General features: G+C 41.5%; 1 protein-coding gene across 9 annotated transcripts in view; it reads right to left on the bottom strand.

The window, feature by feature from the left end:
• The window catches only part of tns1b (tensin 1b), a 239,726-nt gene that overhangs the window by 166,094 nt on the left and 55,713 nt on the right, over positions 1 to 17,919 (bottom strand). For all 9 annotated transcript variants that reach the window (XM_078263162.1, XM_078263173.1, XM_078263161.1 and 6 more), the window contains exon 2: positions 1,116 to 1,230. In XM_078263162.1, the coding sequence (XP_078119288.1) occupies positions 1,116 to 1,230 (115 nt within the window). The remainder of the gene's footprint in view (positions 1 to 1,115; positions 1,231 to 17,919) is intronic.

Here is a 17,919-nt window from a genome sequence, read left to right as displayed (position 1 = left end):
GATAAAAGGTTATTGTGAAAGAGTTTCAGCCTCCCTACAGTCACATCGGCTGTAACAGACCACACCAGTAAGTGGCCGTGAGCCTCTGGGACATATTGTCATCTTTAATTAAACAATAGCTTTACAGATTCTGATCTGAACACCAGGCTGAACATCAGTGTTTTGCTGCCCTCTCTGGTTGAAAGTTTCAGACCTGCTTCAGCCAGCAGTGATGTCACTGCGTCCTGCAGCACCTCTGTACTGATGTACACTGTGTAGCAGGAAAAACTAAACAACACATCCGATTGCCAAGCTATTGATTCTACAAGGACAACTTCACATCCATAAGTTTTCAAAATCTCGGCCAGCTTTTAATCACTTCAAAATTGAATTTCGGAATTATTTTGAGTCTATCCAAATGATTAATAATAAGAAAAGTATGTATACAGCTGATGTACTATGAGATGTTTTCAAGGAAATGGGATTATATAGCCTACCTTTCAAATCAATTTATTTTGGTATTTATTGTATTTTTTATAGTTTTATTTTTTACTTTACTCTTTTCTCACTGTGTATTTAAGTACCTTTCGTCTTAAGTTTATTTATGTTATGTCATCATTATGCAAGGTTGTAATGCTCACTAGGGCTGGGTACTGAATACAATACTTTTAAGACACCGACCGAATTGCCTCTAAAGTATTGAGCATTGAAAAATGCCTCGTCATTCAATGCCCAATTTCAATACCTTAGGAGTAAATCTTATCAGTGTCAGTGAACCAATTAACATGCAGCATGCTTCTACCAAGATCTAATAATGTGTAATGTTGTCATTTCTTTTTGTTTTATAAAATTGGTATCGAAAAAAAGTATTGGTATCGGTACCGAAAAAAATCTTTGAACGATACCCGGTCCTAATGCTCACTGAATGGAAATGACTGCCTTATTTATATACTTTTTAAATTGTTCAAAATTGTTTGTATCACATGTTATTTGTGAAGATATGCAAATAAAGTTGGGAAAAAAAGAAATAAATAAGAACATCAGTGAAGGAGGGTGAGAAGTTAAATCGCTAGAGGTCAGCAAAAACAAGAAGTCAGTCGGTCCAAGAGATCAGAGTTCCAGGACAGGTGACTGACCTCGGCAGATGAGTCCGTCTTGGCTGATGGTCAGTTTACAGACGCTGCAGTGCTTGGCCTTCTTGAAAGTCTTCACCCGGAACGTATGGGAATGAAGCGCCTCCAACTCATCCGGCTGCAGAGACCAAGACAACAAGAAAAGAAGAGAAAAAAGAGGTGGGATGTTAGTGTTGTGACCTGATAGGACTTCATTGAGTCCAGGTGAGGGCAGTCTGTGAAAATAACCTGGTCACACAAATAAAACATACATCAATGCTCATATTCATCTCAGAAGTGACACCTCGTCCAGATCATGACAATGTTGTCAATGTCTATGCTTAAAAAAACACGCTGCAAAAGGTCCTCTAAAGTTCACCCAGAAAGTAAGGTTGTAGAGGATTAGGTTGGCAGAAGAAAGTCTAAAGAAAAAAGAGAAAACAGCCTAATCTCTGTAACTTCCCTTCTTTCATTCACCCTCTCCCTCCCTCCCACGCCCAACCTTTGTCCTGTCATCTCATTTCCCCTCTTGCAGGTGTGTTATGCAACTCTATGGAGAAACTCCCTGACAGTTTAACATCCCTCTGTGTCTGTCTGCTGCCTGCCGTTTTTCCTCTACTGTATATCACCCACCTGCAGTCCTTTTCCTGTCTGCTTTGTAAACTTGGCATTCAGCATTGCTGGAGAGAGCAAACAGAAAAGTCAAGCTTTGGAAGTTAGACTGTTTCCTGCCGTGTCTTTACGAGAAACCTGCATCGTGTTTCCATTTGCCCCCTAATGACCGACCATGGGGAGATGTGACATCATCTCTGTAGTGTATTTGCTTAGCTGCTCCCCATTTTTACTTTGAGGTTCAGCCCTATGGGATATAGCGGTTCAATGAATCCCCCTGCAAGCCAGACAACCAAATGTATATTATTATAGTTATTATGTTGTAAAAGTTCTTAGCCACAATAGTTTTACATTGAACCAGATACAGTGGAATGGCATTTATCGTAACCTAATAACCAATTAACATAGTCAGCATCAGTGAGACAAAGAATAGAATAAAAGATTAACTGGCCATTAGTGCTTGATACAATCCCCCTCCCACACAGATATACACATATAACACAATCCCCCATGATCGTGATCTGGACGAGGTGTGTGTGTGTGTGTGTGTGTGTGTGTGTGTGTGTGTGTGTTGGACAGGGCTAACAGTGGCCATGTGGTAGGCATATTGGGGGACTACTCACAGGAATTTTCATACAGGGAGACCATAGAATATCAAAGCATGCAAAGAATGTATTTCTGAAGGAATTCCCAGACTAACAGCCACAGTAACTTAGAACCACTAATGACACCTTTTTTCTCTTCTCATCAATCCTACAAGGCAACGTGTTGGAAAAGCGGCCGAGGGTGTGCAATCACAGTGCATACGTAGCACTTGAATAATAAACCAGACTGAGTATCTGTTGGACTTTCCTCACTCCTCAATTCACTGGCTGTCTCCTCTGTCATTAGCAGAAGGAACTGACTTAGCAGAAAGAGAGGAAAGCCCTATGATGCATTATTTCCAGCCAGGGCAGGATCTATTTATTACATAGCCTTCACACCGAGACCTTCATACGGATCCAGATGTGGAGGAATCAGACTCGTTACGTGTTGTTATATTCGACATCTCATTAAGAATAATGTTTATTGGTGATGTGGAGTACTACTCAGCCTGTGAAAGAAGTTTTATGGTGTCTTCTGTGGAGAAATGTTATCAAATCTAACGCTTTGGCTACACTGAACATGTACATGAACACTATTAGCGGAGCGGATGTGCTGCAGAACGTATCTTTGAACTGGCTACACCTGCTGGGCACACACGGCGTAGGATTGGGGGACTGCCCATTTCTCCGACGCCCCATTGCTCCGACCTCCCAATAACCCGAAAAATTCCCTTTGGTCCTACAGCCCACTAGTCCGACTTCCCCAATATGGCCACGCCAAGACCCGCCCTATGAAGCAGCTCGATTGGTTGGGGTTAGGCATCGACCTCGAGTGGTTAAGGTAAGGATAGTCGATTGGTCAGGGGATAGGACCTGTACAAATGGGGTTACGTTACCTTGCGTAAGCATGGACGCCTGGCCAATAAATGCTATTGAAGGGCGGGTCTTGGCGTTGCCATAGTGGGATTCGTAATATCGCTGGTGGACGTCGGACTAGTGGGCTGTAGGACCAAGGGGAATTTTTCGGGTTATTGAGAGGTCGGAACAATGGAGCATCGGAGAAATGACATGGCACCGTATGACTGTGTGTGTCAGGGGCGAGGCAGTGAGCTTTTGCTTTGGGATTGTTGTGTTTCTTCCGTTTTTTTGAGTCGGCACAGCGCTGTGAAACATGAATCTACTGTCAGCTGTTTTCAAATGATGCAGGTGACAGGAAACAAGAAATAAAAACAGAAACTCTCAAACCCAACTGCCAAAACGCTCATTCACAGTCAGTAAGTCGTTTCCTGTATATCGGTGGTTTAATTTAAAAGACATACAGAGACTTTATGATCCATTTCTGTGTAAAAGGGCCGCACACACCTCGCTTAAAATATATAAATAGAAGACCGTCCTATTTTTACGCTTGTAGAGCGGATCTCCGCGGAGCATACGGACCACTACGCACTGCTCTCGTGGCCGGTGTAGCCAGTTTCATTGATTATACAGTAGTGGAAGCGTATTTTTGGAACATCCGCTCTGCATACGTTACGCGTGCAATGTAGCCGTCCTGTAAGGAAAACACAGACAGGGAGTTACATTAGCAGAATAGTAGGATTGAGTGTCTTTTGGAGGTGGAGGCATATTAGTAACTGCGGCCAAGTTTAGACAGACATGAGAACTACGTGGAAAGAGCGTGGGTTGCCAACGTGTTGGGCTTCATCAGAAAGATGCTGAGTCGGGGCGACCTCTAGCTCACCTAGCAGAGCATGTTGGCTGAGTCCTTTGCAGCGGCCCGGGTTTGAATCCGACCTGCGGCCCTTTGCTGCGTGTCATCCCCCCTTTCTCTCCTCCCTTTCCTGTATATCACTGTCCCTATCGAGTAAAAGGAAAAAAGCCCCAAAAAATAATAATAAAAAAAAGAAAGATGCTGAGTTGTAGTTTGGCTATTTGGATCAAATATGGACTCAACGCAATGCGACTCCTTTTTAACTTAATTTCAATTGAAAAGGTGCAGGTGCATAGTACTGGTAGATTATTTTGTCATGTTTTCGCAACAAAAGGTAAAATGATAGTTAACATTATAATTTGCAAATTGCAATAACAATTTGCAATTTCCTCATAGTATTTTAAACCGCTGTGCGATGTTTTGGTATCGAATAAGCCTTCAAACCCACGGATCCATTACTCAAACTGGACTTCCTGGATCATAGTTCATAGTCTCCCCGGTACCCGAAACATACCCCCAACAACACAGCTCCTTTAGAGAGGGAATAACAGCATTTTTTCACTGTAGAGTTGGGGAAGTTGTAAAAACAGAATGTTAAAAATGTATGCAGCAAAGGCAGAGGTATCCTGACTTGTAGTCCATAATAAGGGCCAAGCTACAATTACCATAATGCAACTGAATAGTGTCTTTCATTGAACCTTCCCTGACTGGTATGTGCCATGTCATTCACAGAAGACTTCATACAACTGCTTTTACAAGCTGAGTACTAAACATTACTGACAAACTGATCTCCATGTGTAAAATCTGTGGATTGCCTCTTTTAACTGCTTTGGGAATCCACTTTAACTGCCTGCAGTTCTTTGAAAATAGACAAACTAACGAATAGGAGAAGAATAAAACATATCCTTGGGTTACTTTATTTGTTCATAGAAAACCTTTATCTTCATTTATCTATCTTACAAGAGTGTTTAGACTATGTTTTAAGAAGTTCCCAGCCAATGAGGGCGCTTATCAAACCAGACTAAGAGTCTACAGCCATGTTAGCTGCACCGTGAGGCTGTACTCTGAGCTACACGCTAACATTAGCATGCTAACATGCTCACAATCACAACGCTAACGGCTGATGTTCATCAGGTTTAATGTTTACCATGCTCACCATCTTCAGTTTAGTGTTAGCATGCCAACATTCACTTGTTAGCACTTCACAAAAAGTACAGCTGCCTGAGGCTGATGGGTCTTTAGTTTTGCAGGTATTTGGTCATAAAACCAAAGCAATGGACAGATTAGAGTTTTGACCCAATGATGGCGCTAGAGGAAAAGTTAAATGATCACCAAAGTCATTAAGATTCACCAGCTGGGAACCATGGAAGCCCACCAAAAAAAACAAAAATTGTCAACCTCATGGAGGCGCTGAAAGAAAAGTCAGCTACAATAAATGGACTTGTTGCAAGCAGATGTGTAAGAAAACTCTCATCATATTTCAGTTAACAGAAACCTTTCTAAAATCTTTGAAAAGCATTGAGATTCTGCAGTACGGAGCCCTGAATAATGCATATAATACATCACAGATTCTCAAAATTGGTGGTTTTCCACAATTCATGCGTTCATCTGGAGGGCAAAAACGCAGACGTTACCTCTGGTGTTTATCAAGCTCTATGTGAGAGTTCAGTGTTTGTGTTTCAGAGCCACATGGCAACAGGAGGACAGCCGAGCCTTCATTCCATCTCCCGGCTACGCCTTACCACTACATAACATGATTAGCCTAATCTAGTTAGGCTGAAATAATGGCCATGGCTGTGCAGGACGCGCCATGTTGGCAAGGGGGCTTTTCTGGGGAGGGCTGGAGGTCTCTGCCTGGTATCCATGCTCGGTGTTTTCCAAGGCACCGCCATGCCAAGGCTCCGGCTGGCACCTGCTGGGTTGGGAATCTGGATATGGATTTCAGGGGATTTGAAAGCGGTGATAAGTGGGTTTAATGGTACTTTGAGTGTGTGTAGTAATTGTGGGTGAGTGTGTTTCTGTCAGTCACAACTTCTGCGTTTTAAGCGGGACTTTATCTTCATTATTTTATTCTGTCAAATGACACCACTTTGTGGGAATCAATACCTCTTGAACGAGACAAGGCACAAGCTGTGTTTTGACCAAAAACAATCCTCTGGTTTCACTTCCAGACTCTTCAGGAATCAGCTGTCAACATAAAAGGCGTCAATACTGTCAGAATGAATATGACCCAGCCACAGGCAGGTGTTAGAGGAACACCCTCTTTAAACGCTTTTGTCAAAGTGTCAACTCACTAACCACATCATCCAAAACAGTCATTAAGTCCACAGGAATGGGAGTTTTGGTCTGCAATGATGTTATATGTTTTGGATGTGATTAACACATAATAGTATCTAACAGTATGCTTTTGTTGTATTACTCGTGTCTTATGAAACAATGTTGATTTTGTAAATAAAAACTAAAGAGATGCCGACTGCATAGATGAAAAAATAAAATATCCAGCAAAATGCTTTTCAAACAGCAGGAGAAAAAAATAGCAATTAAAAATGAGTCCCGACATGTTATGCTATGCTTGTTTACTGTCAGACATCGTAAAATGAGCTCCAGCTCAACAAACTAAAACAGTAAAATCCTGCTTCTACATCAATGCATGAATAATAATGATCTAATTATATAATATATAATAGTATAACAGTCATAGGGGTCATTTTTCTGCTCTGGGTACTTTTACTTTTGAGTACTTTTTCCTGATTATACTTGCATTCTTTTACTTAAATAACATTTTTAATGCAGGACTGGTGTAAAAGTATTTTTACAGTGTGGTATTAGTACATTTACATAAGTAAAGGATCTGAATACTTCCTCACCACTAAGGAACATTACATAACGAACACCTACACTTTAACAGGAACATGAAGCCAGCAATGTTTCGTATTTCATGTCTGTAAGGGCTCAAAACTTAACTCTTATGCTTTCACACACACACACACACACACACACACACACACACACACACACACACCTATACACGTCTGTGTTAAAGAGGAAGAATGTCTCAATCTCGGAGTCTATTCAGCGGCCTCCTGAGCCTTCTCAAACTCTCCCAGCCTCTACCTATTCACACAACAGAGCTTATCCAGTAGGATGGGCACTGGGGGGGGCGGGGGGGTGTCCAGTCATCCACTGGTATGCCACTTGTCTTGTTTGCACATTTGTCATTCTCTTATTTCTGGGGTAGAATGGGTGAAATAAGGTGCGAGGGGTATATTGTGCATGGGGATGCTCAAATTGGAATTCCTTCTACTTTAAGGGTTTAATTCCCAATATCAGTGGAGTGGTTAGTTGTCCAACACATCCTTCTTTACAAAGCCAAACAAAAGAAAGATCTCTTCAGCAGGCCTGTCTATTTTAGTCCTCTTGCCCTACACCAGAAATCCATGCTCCAGTCATTTAACCTCAAAATACTATGTAAATACGGCACAGAGCAATATAGCAGGACGCTCCCTTTTGTGAGCCCTTAATTGTTTCCCATCATTAGCAATGCACGCGGCGCTCAGAGTTTGTTTATTGTTTGGGGGATGGCTGGAGTGTATGGGGAGTCGCTTGGGGAGATATGGGTGATGGGGAGAGGTATGGGGGTGGGGAACACAGAATTAAAGAGTTAAAGGCAACCCTGCCAGTACATTCAGAGATGTGGCCCTCGCTGATTATTTTCCGTTTCAACGTGTTGCGGGACCCATGCAAATGGCCTCGTTCCTTCATATCGGCGTCACACTTGGAGCTCTCAAATAGGCCACAAAGGAAGGAAATGGTTTCAGACAGGCAACCAGGACCCCCGAAAGCTGGGGTCAGGGTGTACACATACCCCCCTCAGCACAGGCACTGCAACTCCTGGGAACAGACTCCCGTTCCCTTAGAGACGCACGCATAATCTCCTGCCTCACACTCATTAGCACGCACAGGCAAACCAGGCACTCTCGTGCAAAGAAATGTGCACACACACAAACACATTTGAACAAACTTTTACATCAAAACACACATGCAAAGACACATGCCCAGAAATCTCTCAAATATCCTGTACTCCTTTTCCACTCTATCCCACTGCTAAAAAGCCTGGAAAAAAATATAATAGATATATAATTAAATATGAAATATTTCCAACCAGCATCTTTTAAAAATGCTGGGTTGTGTATTATTTTTATCAACACAGTGGTGTGTGTTTGGGTTGGGCCCGTCTACAGCTGGCTGCAGAGTTTCTCTTAATTATCAGAGGCATTTTTGTCATTTTTAATTTCACAGGAATTCTAGGAACCTTGAAAGGCGGTGCTGAATTGTCCTACCTTAGCTTTACTTTAGCTCCGACCTCTACTCTTGACATTTTAGACAAAAAGTCCAGTCTTGACAGCCTCAGCAATATTACACTCAACTTAAAGCTACAACATTGTTTTGGCCCCTTGGGGGCAGCAGAACAAGTTGAAAACATAACACTGACACATTATCACTTTATAAAGTTGATATGGTGAATGTCTTCATGTATTGAGACATCCAGCACACAGACCAACATTAGCATTCATTTAGAGTTGTGTTTTCAGCCAACACAACGTGATATCATGACTTCGCGTAAACATACACGCCACTGTCCTAAAGCCAAGTGGCGTGTTATCTGTACGCATTTTTAGCTATGCGCGTGTATATCTACATACATGCCACACGCCACTTTCTAATGCCAGGTGGCATGTTGTCGCAAGGCTACGTGTTATCGCGAAGCTACGGTTGGTCACACGCGGGGGAAAAGAAAAAACGCTTGGGATTAGGAAAAGAAGAACTGGGTTGGGTTTTAGGAAAAGAAAAATGTGGTAAGGAAACAACACACGCGGAAAACGAAAGAAACATCACACGTGGGACGCCATTTCCGCTCTCCTGGTTGAAAGACCTGTGTTTTACCCATCCACCACCCCGACCAACCTCCGGATTTTTGGATTTTCGCCCTTTCATACTACTCGCTACGGCGTCAATTCACACGCAAACGCAAGGTAATGTAAGTCAATGGAGGCCAAACGCCGTTGATAAACACGGTGAAAAGCGAGTGTGCGTCTTCATAACATACCAACAATGGCATACCAATTGGCGTGTCATACCTACGCCACTTCATGAGATCAGTCTGGCCAACACAGGAATTTAAGTCCAATATTCGCTCTCTTATTAGCTCTGCTTTGGTCTCCACCAACTCCTATATATTAAATCATTTGCTCTTTAGCTGCTAAATTCTGTACTGTGTCCATCAGCTGGCCCTGACTTTGTCTGTCTGCCGCCTCGTGCTGAGGTAGTGTAGAAGTTTATCAGAGCTTTTTCTCCGTGAAAACTGCTACAACTATAAATGAGGTTGAGGTTGAAGAGAGCTGGAAAACTAACAATTAATCCATTGTTTACATAATATTTTTGTGAAATTTTAGTGTAGCTTTAATGCTTTACCTGCTCCAGCAAAATGACACACAGGTTTGAGAAGAAGTGTGAAACATACAGCTGTTTACAGCTTAAACTAATCTAAACTGATCTAAAACACAGCTGGAACTGAATCTAGTGTCAGATGGATTAAAATATCAAGCAGAGCAACAAATTCCAGTTTCTTTAGATGTTCTGGAACACTTGACCTGGTTGTCAGGATACTCTGCCGAAGCAAAGACAGGCAGGAAAACAGCCAGACAAGCAGACAGGAAACGAAAGATGAGCGACTGGCACGGACAGACAGAGAAAAAGACCCAATATCACAGTGTCTGATAACCATTCTTGCAACTAACTACATGCTGTGTTCTTGGGGTTCAAATGTACAGTACATTAAACATAAGCTGACACCCGATCTGGAGAGAGAGAAATATATGCAATTTAAGTCATGTAAATAAAGCCCCCACGGTTTGTCTGTCCTTAAACCACAAAGACATCCGAATTTTCCAGCAACACATAATTCACTGCAAAAACAACTAGAGACTACACACCCGTGAAGTTTAGGGACTGCATCTTGCACTGTTGTGACGCTATTGCAGGGACAAAATCGGACCACAGACATAAAGACCTGGCAAAGTACCACACACACACACACACACACACACACACACACACAAAAACCATACCAGCATAGCCGTCGTTGCTGGTAAAAACCATTGGTGACCAATGATATGAAAAACGCACCTACTTCTTAAAAATAACATATATGAAACTAATAGTTGAGAAATGAAACGCGTGGTTATTATTAATTAACATTACTCAAGTAATCAAACTTTTAAAAGACATCTGGAAATTTGGTATTTGTCAAATGCTGAGTCACAAATTTTAGATGGTAATGTTCATCTCATAATGGAAATATAGAATGGAACGGTTGATGCTGAGCAGCTTCGGCTTCATGTGTTAGGTAATGTTATAGTATAAATCCTTCCAGACTCTGCTTTGCGACAGACATTCCAGCTCAGTAAGGTAACCAAGAGGCTGTTTTTCTCCTCAAGTTTAGAACTCAAAACTATTACCTCAACTGCTTAAAAAGTGTGACTCATGCGGAGACTTATGTCTACACACACACACACACACACACACACACACACACACACATTTCACCTCTGATTACACTGGCATTCACTTTCAGCACTTCATTCATTACCTCATATACACATAGAACCATGTTTTCATGTGTTCAGTGCACATGTACAGATACTCACATGCAGTTTTTTGTCTCATTTACTAGATAGTACCGTTTGATTTTTACTGAGTTCAGTCGGTTAAGATCTTTAGTGTCCCACAAGAGGACATTCTTTTTACCAAGGCAGCCTAAAAAGACAGTCGAAGGCATTAAAAGTGTGAATGCCATACACACAATACAAAATACAATAAACAATCAAAGTGTGAGCGAGAAGCAGTTTATGGTATATTTGAATTAAGTGTGTTTACTACATGTTTAAAAAAGAAATTGTTGCATCTTATATTTGGAAAAAACGGTATCACTGATCAGAGCAGAGGATGTCCGTCTGGATTCGCTATGGATTTTAATTTCCATGCAATTTGACTAAAATATCTTTAGAGGCAGGCCAATGACTTTACTGGCCACCTGGGCAATGGAGTTTTGCATATTAGCATGCTAATAATTGGCTGACGGGAATGTCATTCATTTTACAGGTTTTTGGTCATGAACCAAATGAATTGGATGAATGAAAATGTTGACCTAATGATAGAGCTAGACTAGAGGAAAGCTAAGGGGGGGGTCACCCAAAGTTATTATAATTCATCCCGAGGACAACGATGGATGATGTGTGTATCAAATGTCACAGCAATCTATCCAACGGTCTCGACGATTCGACTGACTTCCCTCTGAACCACGAAGACAATGTCATGGTGGCACGAGAGGAAAAGTCAGGGGATCATCAACAAGATACATCATCTGGGAACCATGAATGGCCGTGCCAAATTGTGTGCCAATCCATCCAGTAGATGTTGAGATTTCACAGGAGGAGTGAAAAATGTGACAATGCAGGATTTAATATATATATATATATATATATATATATATATATATATATATATATATATATATATATATATATATATATATTAGAGATGGTCCGATACCATTTTTTTGCTTCGTGATACTGATTCCGATACCTGAACTTGCGTATCGGCCGATACCGAGTACCGATCCGATACCAGTGTGTTATATATTTTATTATGTTTTAACAACTGTATACTACTATCCCTGTATGGATGTGATATTATTTCTATCTTTGTTGTCGGTCTGGCTCAGGTTAAACTCTTTGTGAAACATGAATGCCACAGAACAATCTTTTATTCTCCAGTTTGACAGTCAGTTATAACGGAGAAAGAACATAAATAAACTACTTTAACGTAGAATTTCTTTAGGGCTTTATTACGTGGTATCGGATCGGTGCATTAACTCCAGTACTTCCCGATACCAGCGTTTTAGGCAGTAACATCTCTAATATATATATATATATATATATATATATACACACATATACATATACACACACACACACACACACATATATATACACATATACACACACATATATTTTTAAATCTGCTTTATGAAAAATGTTTGAGTCTGTTGAAAACCAAAGCAGTTTGGTAAAGCAGCAATTACGACCTATATTTACCTTTATAAGGGCGATGCCCTATAGTGGCTATGGCCAGTTATAACTGGAGCAAAGCAGGAAGTAGGGTGACGAGAGGCAGGTTGGGGTGGTGGATGGGTTAAACAAACAGGACTTTCACCCTGGAGACCGCGGTCTGTGTCCCGTTTGAAAATAAAAGTAAACGGCGAGTTTTTTTTTTTTTTAACTTTACGGAACAAACGGAGCTACATCCCGTTCCGCGTCACATGCGTAACCGGAAGTAAAGTAGCATCTGATTTTAAGCCAAACCATGATCTTTTTCCGTTCTCCTGTTTAGATATGAGGTGGTATTTCCTGCCACCTATAGGGGCGCTAATTTATGAAACGCGTCTGTGGGTCGTATTAGAGGGTAGGAATAAATGCCCTATATTGGCGTATGGTTTGGACGACTCGTTGAAATGTTGTAAAAGGAAGGGAATGTCAGGGTACAATGGCGGACTCAAATGCACGACTCAGGAACCAGAGGTAAAAGGTAAGTGAGATGTTGTTCGAAGAACAATGTAGGCAACGGTACAAGTCCAACAGGCAGGAAATGTAGTCGATAATACAGGCAATAATGCAGGCAAAGGATCAGGATACACTGCGAAAACTAGACAAGAAAACGCTGGAAGGTAAGTCACACTAGGAGCTACAACAACCTGACAAAGGGTAAGTGAACACAGGGGAGTATATATACACGGGGGATGGGAAAACAACTAGACACAGGTGAATCACATTAAGGCGGGGACAGGTAATCCAAAAAGGCGGGAAACAAACAAAGACAGGAAGAGTGAACGGAAGTGAACGGGAATACAGACAAACAGTGAAATTCAAAATAAAACAGCAAGTCCATGAAAAACAAACAGAAAACACAATAAGAGCGGAGGCAGACGTGACAGGGAACACATTTGTTAAGACACAATTCAAACATAACTTTGTCTTGCAATGGGTCTCAGAAAGTGATCCTCACACCGCTCGGTGTCATTATTACCACACTCAGAGCCCAAACATCCGATGCAAGTCAGAGCGGAGACACTCTTAGGTGTAGTGTAAGGAGGTAAGAGACAGACAGGCAACAACCCTGACAGTTGGGCAAATGGACAGACACACAAGCCCCTTGTAACAGATGAGACAGGCGTGCACGAGCAGTCTGGCCTCCCTTCCGCTGTCGCAGTGATTTCCTAAAGTCTGAATGAAGTCAAGGAAAAGCATAAACACGTACACACAGGGCAGCACTACATGATCCCCCCCCCACCAGTCAGAGGCTATTGTTCGTCCTGATGGAGCCAGAAGACTAAATGAGACCTCTCCAGTCAACTGGGTTAATCAGCGAGTTAGCATGATGCCGTCTCTCATATGGGACACCATATGCATGGGTGGACATTTTAACAAGACGCACTGGGGTGACCACCACATGTCTCCATCTGTTACCGTGTGTGTGTGTGTGTGTGTGTGTGTGTGTGTTTATATGTGTGACGAATATTGACCTAAATGTGTGTGTGACCTAGTGTGTAAGCGAGTAACAACTCATTTTGAGAATTCATGTTTCCCCAAGAAGACTTCCCAAGACACAAGACACTAGAGCTGGGCAATGTATCGATATTATATCGATATCGTGATATGATACTAGATATCGTCTCAGATTTTGGATATCGTAATATGACAAAAGTGTGGTCTTTTCCTGGTTTTAAAGTCTGCATTACAGTAAAGTGATGTCATTTTCTGAACTTACCAGACTGCTCTAGCGTTTACCCACGTAGTCATTATATACACATTACTGATGATTAGTTATCAAAAATCTCATGGTGTAAATATTTTGTGAAAGCACCAATTGTCAACCCTGCAATATTCAGGTACTTGGTCAAAAATATCTTGATATTTGTTTTTCTTCATATCGCCCAGCCCTACAAGACACCCCTCTTCTCCCGTTTTGTCCTACAATTAATATTTCAGGACATCTCCTTGGGAAACATGAATTCTCAAAATGAGTTTTCACTTGCTTACACACTCATGTATCCCAAGAAGACTTCCCAAGACACCCCTCTTCTCCTGTTCTGTCCTACCCCCTTCCCACTGGGCATGTTCCCTCCTCACAAGGCAGCTATTATTCATCTTTCTCAGCTAAACAGGAGCTAGCAAGGGCCAACATGACCTTTGACCTATCTCCACATCTCTGCTTCCCCTCGGCCTGACCTCTTCCCTCCACACCCTGCCCTCCTCTACTCAAGACGCTCCCCAACTCCAGCTGCAAATCCAACTCATCCTCCACTTCTCCTGGTCATCCACCTTTTCCCAGAACCCCCACTCCCTCTCACATCCTCCCTCTCTCTCCCTCCCTCTCTACCCCTTGTCTTGTCTTGTGAGACTATAAAGACCCCGAACAGCCTCTGGACTGAAGGTGCATGGGAAAGACGCAGAGATCAATGAAATCAATGAAATCCTTAAATGTAAAAGAAAAAAGTGGCAGGAGCGCTTCTGGTATCTTTTAAACCACCGGTGCTAATGGGAGGGAATTAAGTATAAAACTAAAATCCCTGGGGAAGGCTGCCCTGTTAATGAAAGGCCTTTTATTACTTTTTTGTAAACATACCATGAGTGCTCGGACATGTTTTTTTATGACATTTTTTTAAGTAATAATTCTTCCTCCTTTCCATATCAATGAATTCCTTGTTGTAATCAGTGTGCAATCATGGCGCCTCGTTTGATGATGCATAAGCCAGTTACAGGAGTGGCTTTGTCAAAACATTCCACGAAAAAACACACACACACACACACACACACACAGCTGGCAGGAGACAGGAAGGCTCCCAGTGAAGGGGATGCAGTAGGAGACAGACTCTTCTGGTTTCAAAACTGGTACGGCCAAATGCTGGCAAGTCACTGCTGCTTTGCATTTAGTGTTGAAATACATCAGCTTACAAAGTGTATTCCCTGTCTGTACACATTCTAATGGCTTCTCTAGTTGATTTAGTATAATGCTTACATAAAGTTGTTGACTCACAAGAGAGATTTTTGTTTTTTAAAAAGAATGATCAAAATCGAAGCAGCGCAGGCTGAGATATCCTGACCTTTGGTCCACAGTGGGGGTTCCCAAGTCCCAAAATCACTGGGATCCTACAAGTATCATAATGCAACTCAGTAGCCTCTTTAATTAGATCCACCGTTGTCCCTAAAGACCCCCCTTTTTTTTTTCCAAACCACACACCGCCATTTTCGATCGCCTCCACTCAATTTCAGCACCGACAGACAACAAACAGTGCTGTATGTTGGTCTGAAACAACAGCTCAGCGATTGTCACATCATGCATATCAGCCAATCCTTTTGTTGCTTTTGCTATGTTTCTATAGATAGCCTACATGGAGCTTCAAAGCTTAAACAGAGAAGGCAGAATATACGACTAATTGGGGCGACCTCGAGCTCACCCAGTAGAGTGTGCGCCCCATGTAGGCTGAGTCCTTGGCAGCGGCTGTGGGTTCGAATCTGACCCGCGGCCCTTTGCTGCGTGTTGTCCCCCCCCCTCGTTCTCCCCTTTCCTGTCTTCAAGCTGTCCTGTCAATTAAAGCCCATACAAGCCAAAAAAGCCAAAGAAAAAAATACAACCAACTTTTGTCTAGGGTGGAAAAATGAGCAAAAAACAAAACATGACAAGCCCCATCAGAGATAACCCTGATGATGTCATCAGGGTTACAAGTCAAACTTTGTGAAGCTCCTCAAGAACCACAGAAGACATTGTTTTTCACAGGAGTATAATCCTGAACCCTGTGTGTTAAATCGGTGTAGACCCACCCCTATCTAATAAGATAACACACGGGTGTCAAATGGTGACTCAACTCACTCAGGTCTTTGTCTTGTGTTTCATTTTTATAAATCATAAATGTATTGAAAACAGAAAGATTAATGTGCTTATTAAATGTCAATATGACCGTTACCATGCATATGTTTCACACTGTGCCTTCAGCACTAGATAAATGCCACTCCTCAAGTAAATCATTCGGACTCGGATTCGGATGTGTAAATGTACATTAGAGCCCGACCGATATGTCGGCGGGCCGATATTAGGCAGTTTCCAAACTATCGGTATCGACATTTATAATGGCCGATAAATTCATATTTACAAAATAAAATAAAAACGGACGAAACACCCTTCAACCATGTTCTGAGTGTTGGCGTTGCATAGTTTGTCTACCAGAGGTAGAGGTTTTTTTTTATTGTGTTTTTGTTCAAAGGACTTTAAGTTTCATATCTTAAGTTTGTATTTTTATCCATTTTATTTATCAGAACTTTAATATATTTTGATGTTCCTCTGTGCTGTTGTGACAATAAAACAAACCAGTTTATTTTTAAACTGCATTATCAGATTATTTTAGTGAGGACTCACTCTGTTTATATTTTGTTACATGTTTCTGGATTTATTTATTTTTAAATACATATCGGCCGATATATATGGGAACAATATTTGTATCCCTATCTGCCTTAAAAATCCTTTATCGGTCGGACTCTAATGTACATACCATATAGCAGAAAGAATTACCAACACAAAGGAACACACAGCACAGGCAGAAAAATGTTTACCTCACCCAGCAGGAGTCAAATGCATGTGAAGTAAAAACCTAGGAGTCATTTGCTATACAATAAAAAGGAATTGAATTATTCATCCCACCACCCACAGGAAAAGGGACAACATAGAGTTATGAGAGTGGTAAACAAGCTTAAACAACAAAAGACAGAGTCACCAGTAGGCTTTGTTTCAACAAACACAAACACTATTTTCTGCTGATCCCCATATTTACTCCATCTGTAACTAATTAGGCCTAGCTATTATCTGTGCAAGTCAACATTAACAGTAAACATTGTATGCATTGGTATTGTTCCTGATTCTTATACATAGCATTCAATGTGTTAATTGAAGGTTCTTTATTAGTCATGTGCATAAAAATAACAGAAGTTGTTGTTGGCAATGAAAATCTTAGGCTTTAGGCACGTTCAACAATTGTCATTAAATAACTAAAGACATTTTAAATTTGAAAAAAATACTCCCAGCTCCAAGTTGCATGTTTACCAGAGGTTTCATTTCCTTATACCCCAAACTAAATTATGATTTTTATGGATTAAGTGTAATGATTTTATTTTAGAGTTGAGAGTGACCACCACAAAAAAAAAATGCTTAGAGCATCACGCTAGTGGCTTAATGTTTTGGGGAAAGTGTCTGTGAATCCCCTAATTGTAAGCAGCCCACTACAGAACAAGTGCAACGGGCAACAATTCACAGCTACATTCCAGAAAAAAAGAAAGCTTCCTTTTTTATTTTTTTTTCCAACCTTTCCTTCCTCCCTTTTCAACCGCTCTCCGATTCCCACTAACCAAATGTCCTTACAATGAACAGTCACCTGCTTTTCATTTAGGGGAAAAATGCACCCCAGGCATTCCAGTCTCTCCTTCCTCCCCCCCCCCTCCTCTAACTCCACGCTCTACATGCATTTCATCTCAGTGAGGTGGATCCCAGGGAGGAAATTACTCAGTCATCCAGAAGTGAAGTGGGGAAAAAATGCCTTCTTTTTTCACAGACCATCAGCATCACAGAGAGGGTAACACAGAGTGGTCATCTTGTGTTGGTTGTCAGGATTTGGTACTCATTCAACTTTCTGAGTAGAGCAGGGGGTGACTGAGGAAGATTTATTCGTGGGGGGCAATGGAGACATAATTGTTTGGTAAAGAGTCTCTTAATTGTAACGCAGAAGAAAACATAACGCAGTATTGGCGCTAATTCTCTT

The sequence above is a fragment of the Sander vitreus genome, chromosome 11, assembly GCF_031162955.1.
Source record: "Sander vitreus isolate 19-12246 chromosome 11, sanVit1, whole genome shotgun sequence".
Taxonomy (NCBI): Eukaryota; Metazoa; Chordata; class Actinopteri; order Perciformes; family Percidae; genus Sander; species Sander vitreus.
This window is presented reverse-complemented; position numbering and strand designations above follow the sequence as displayed.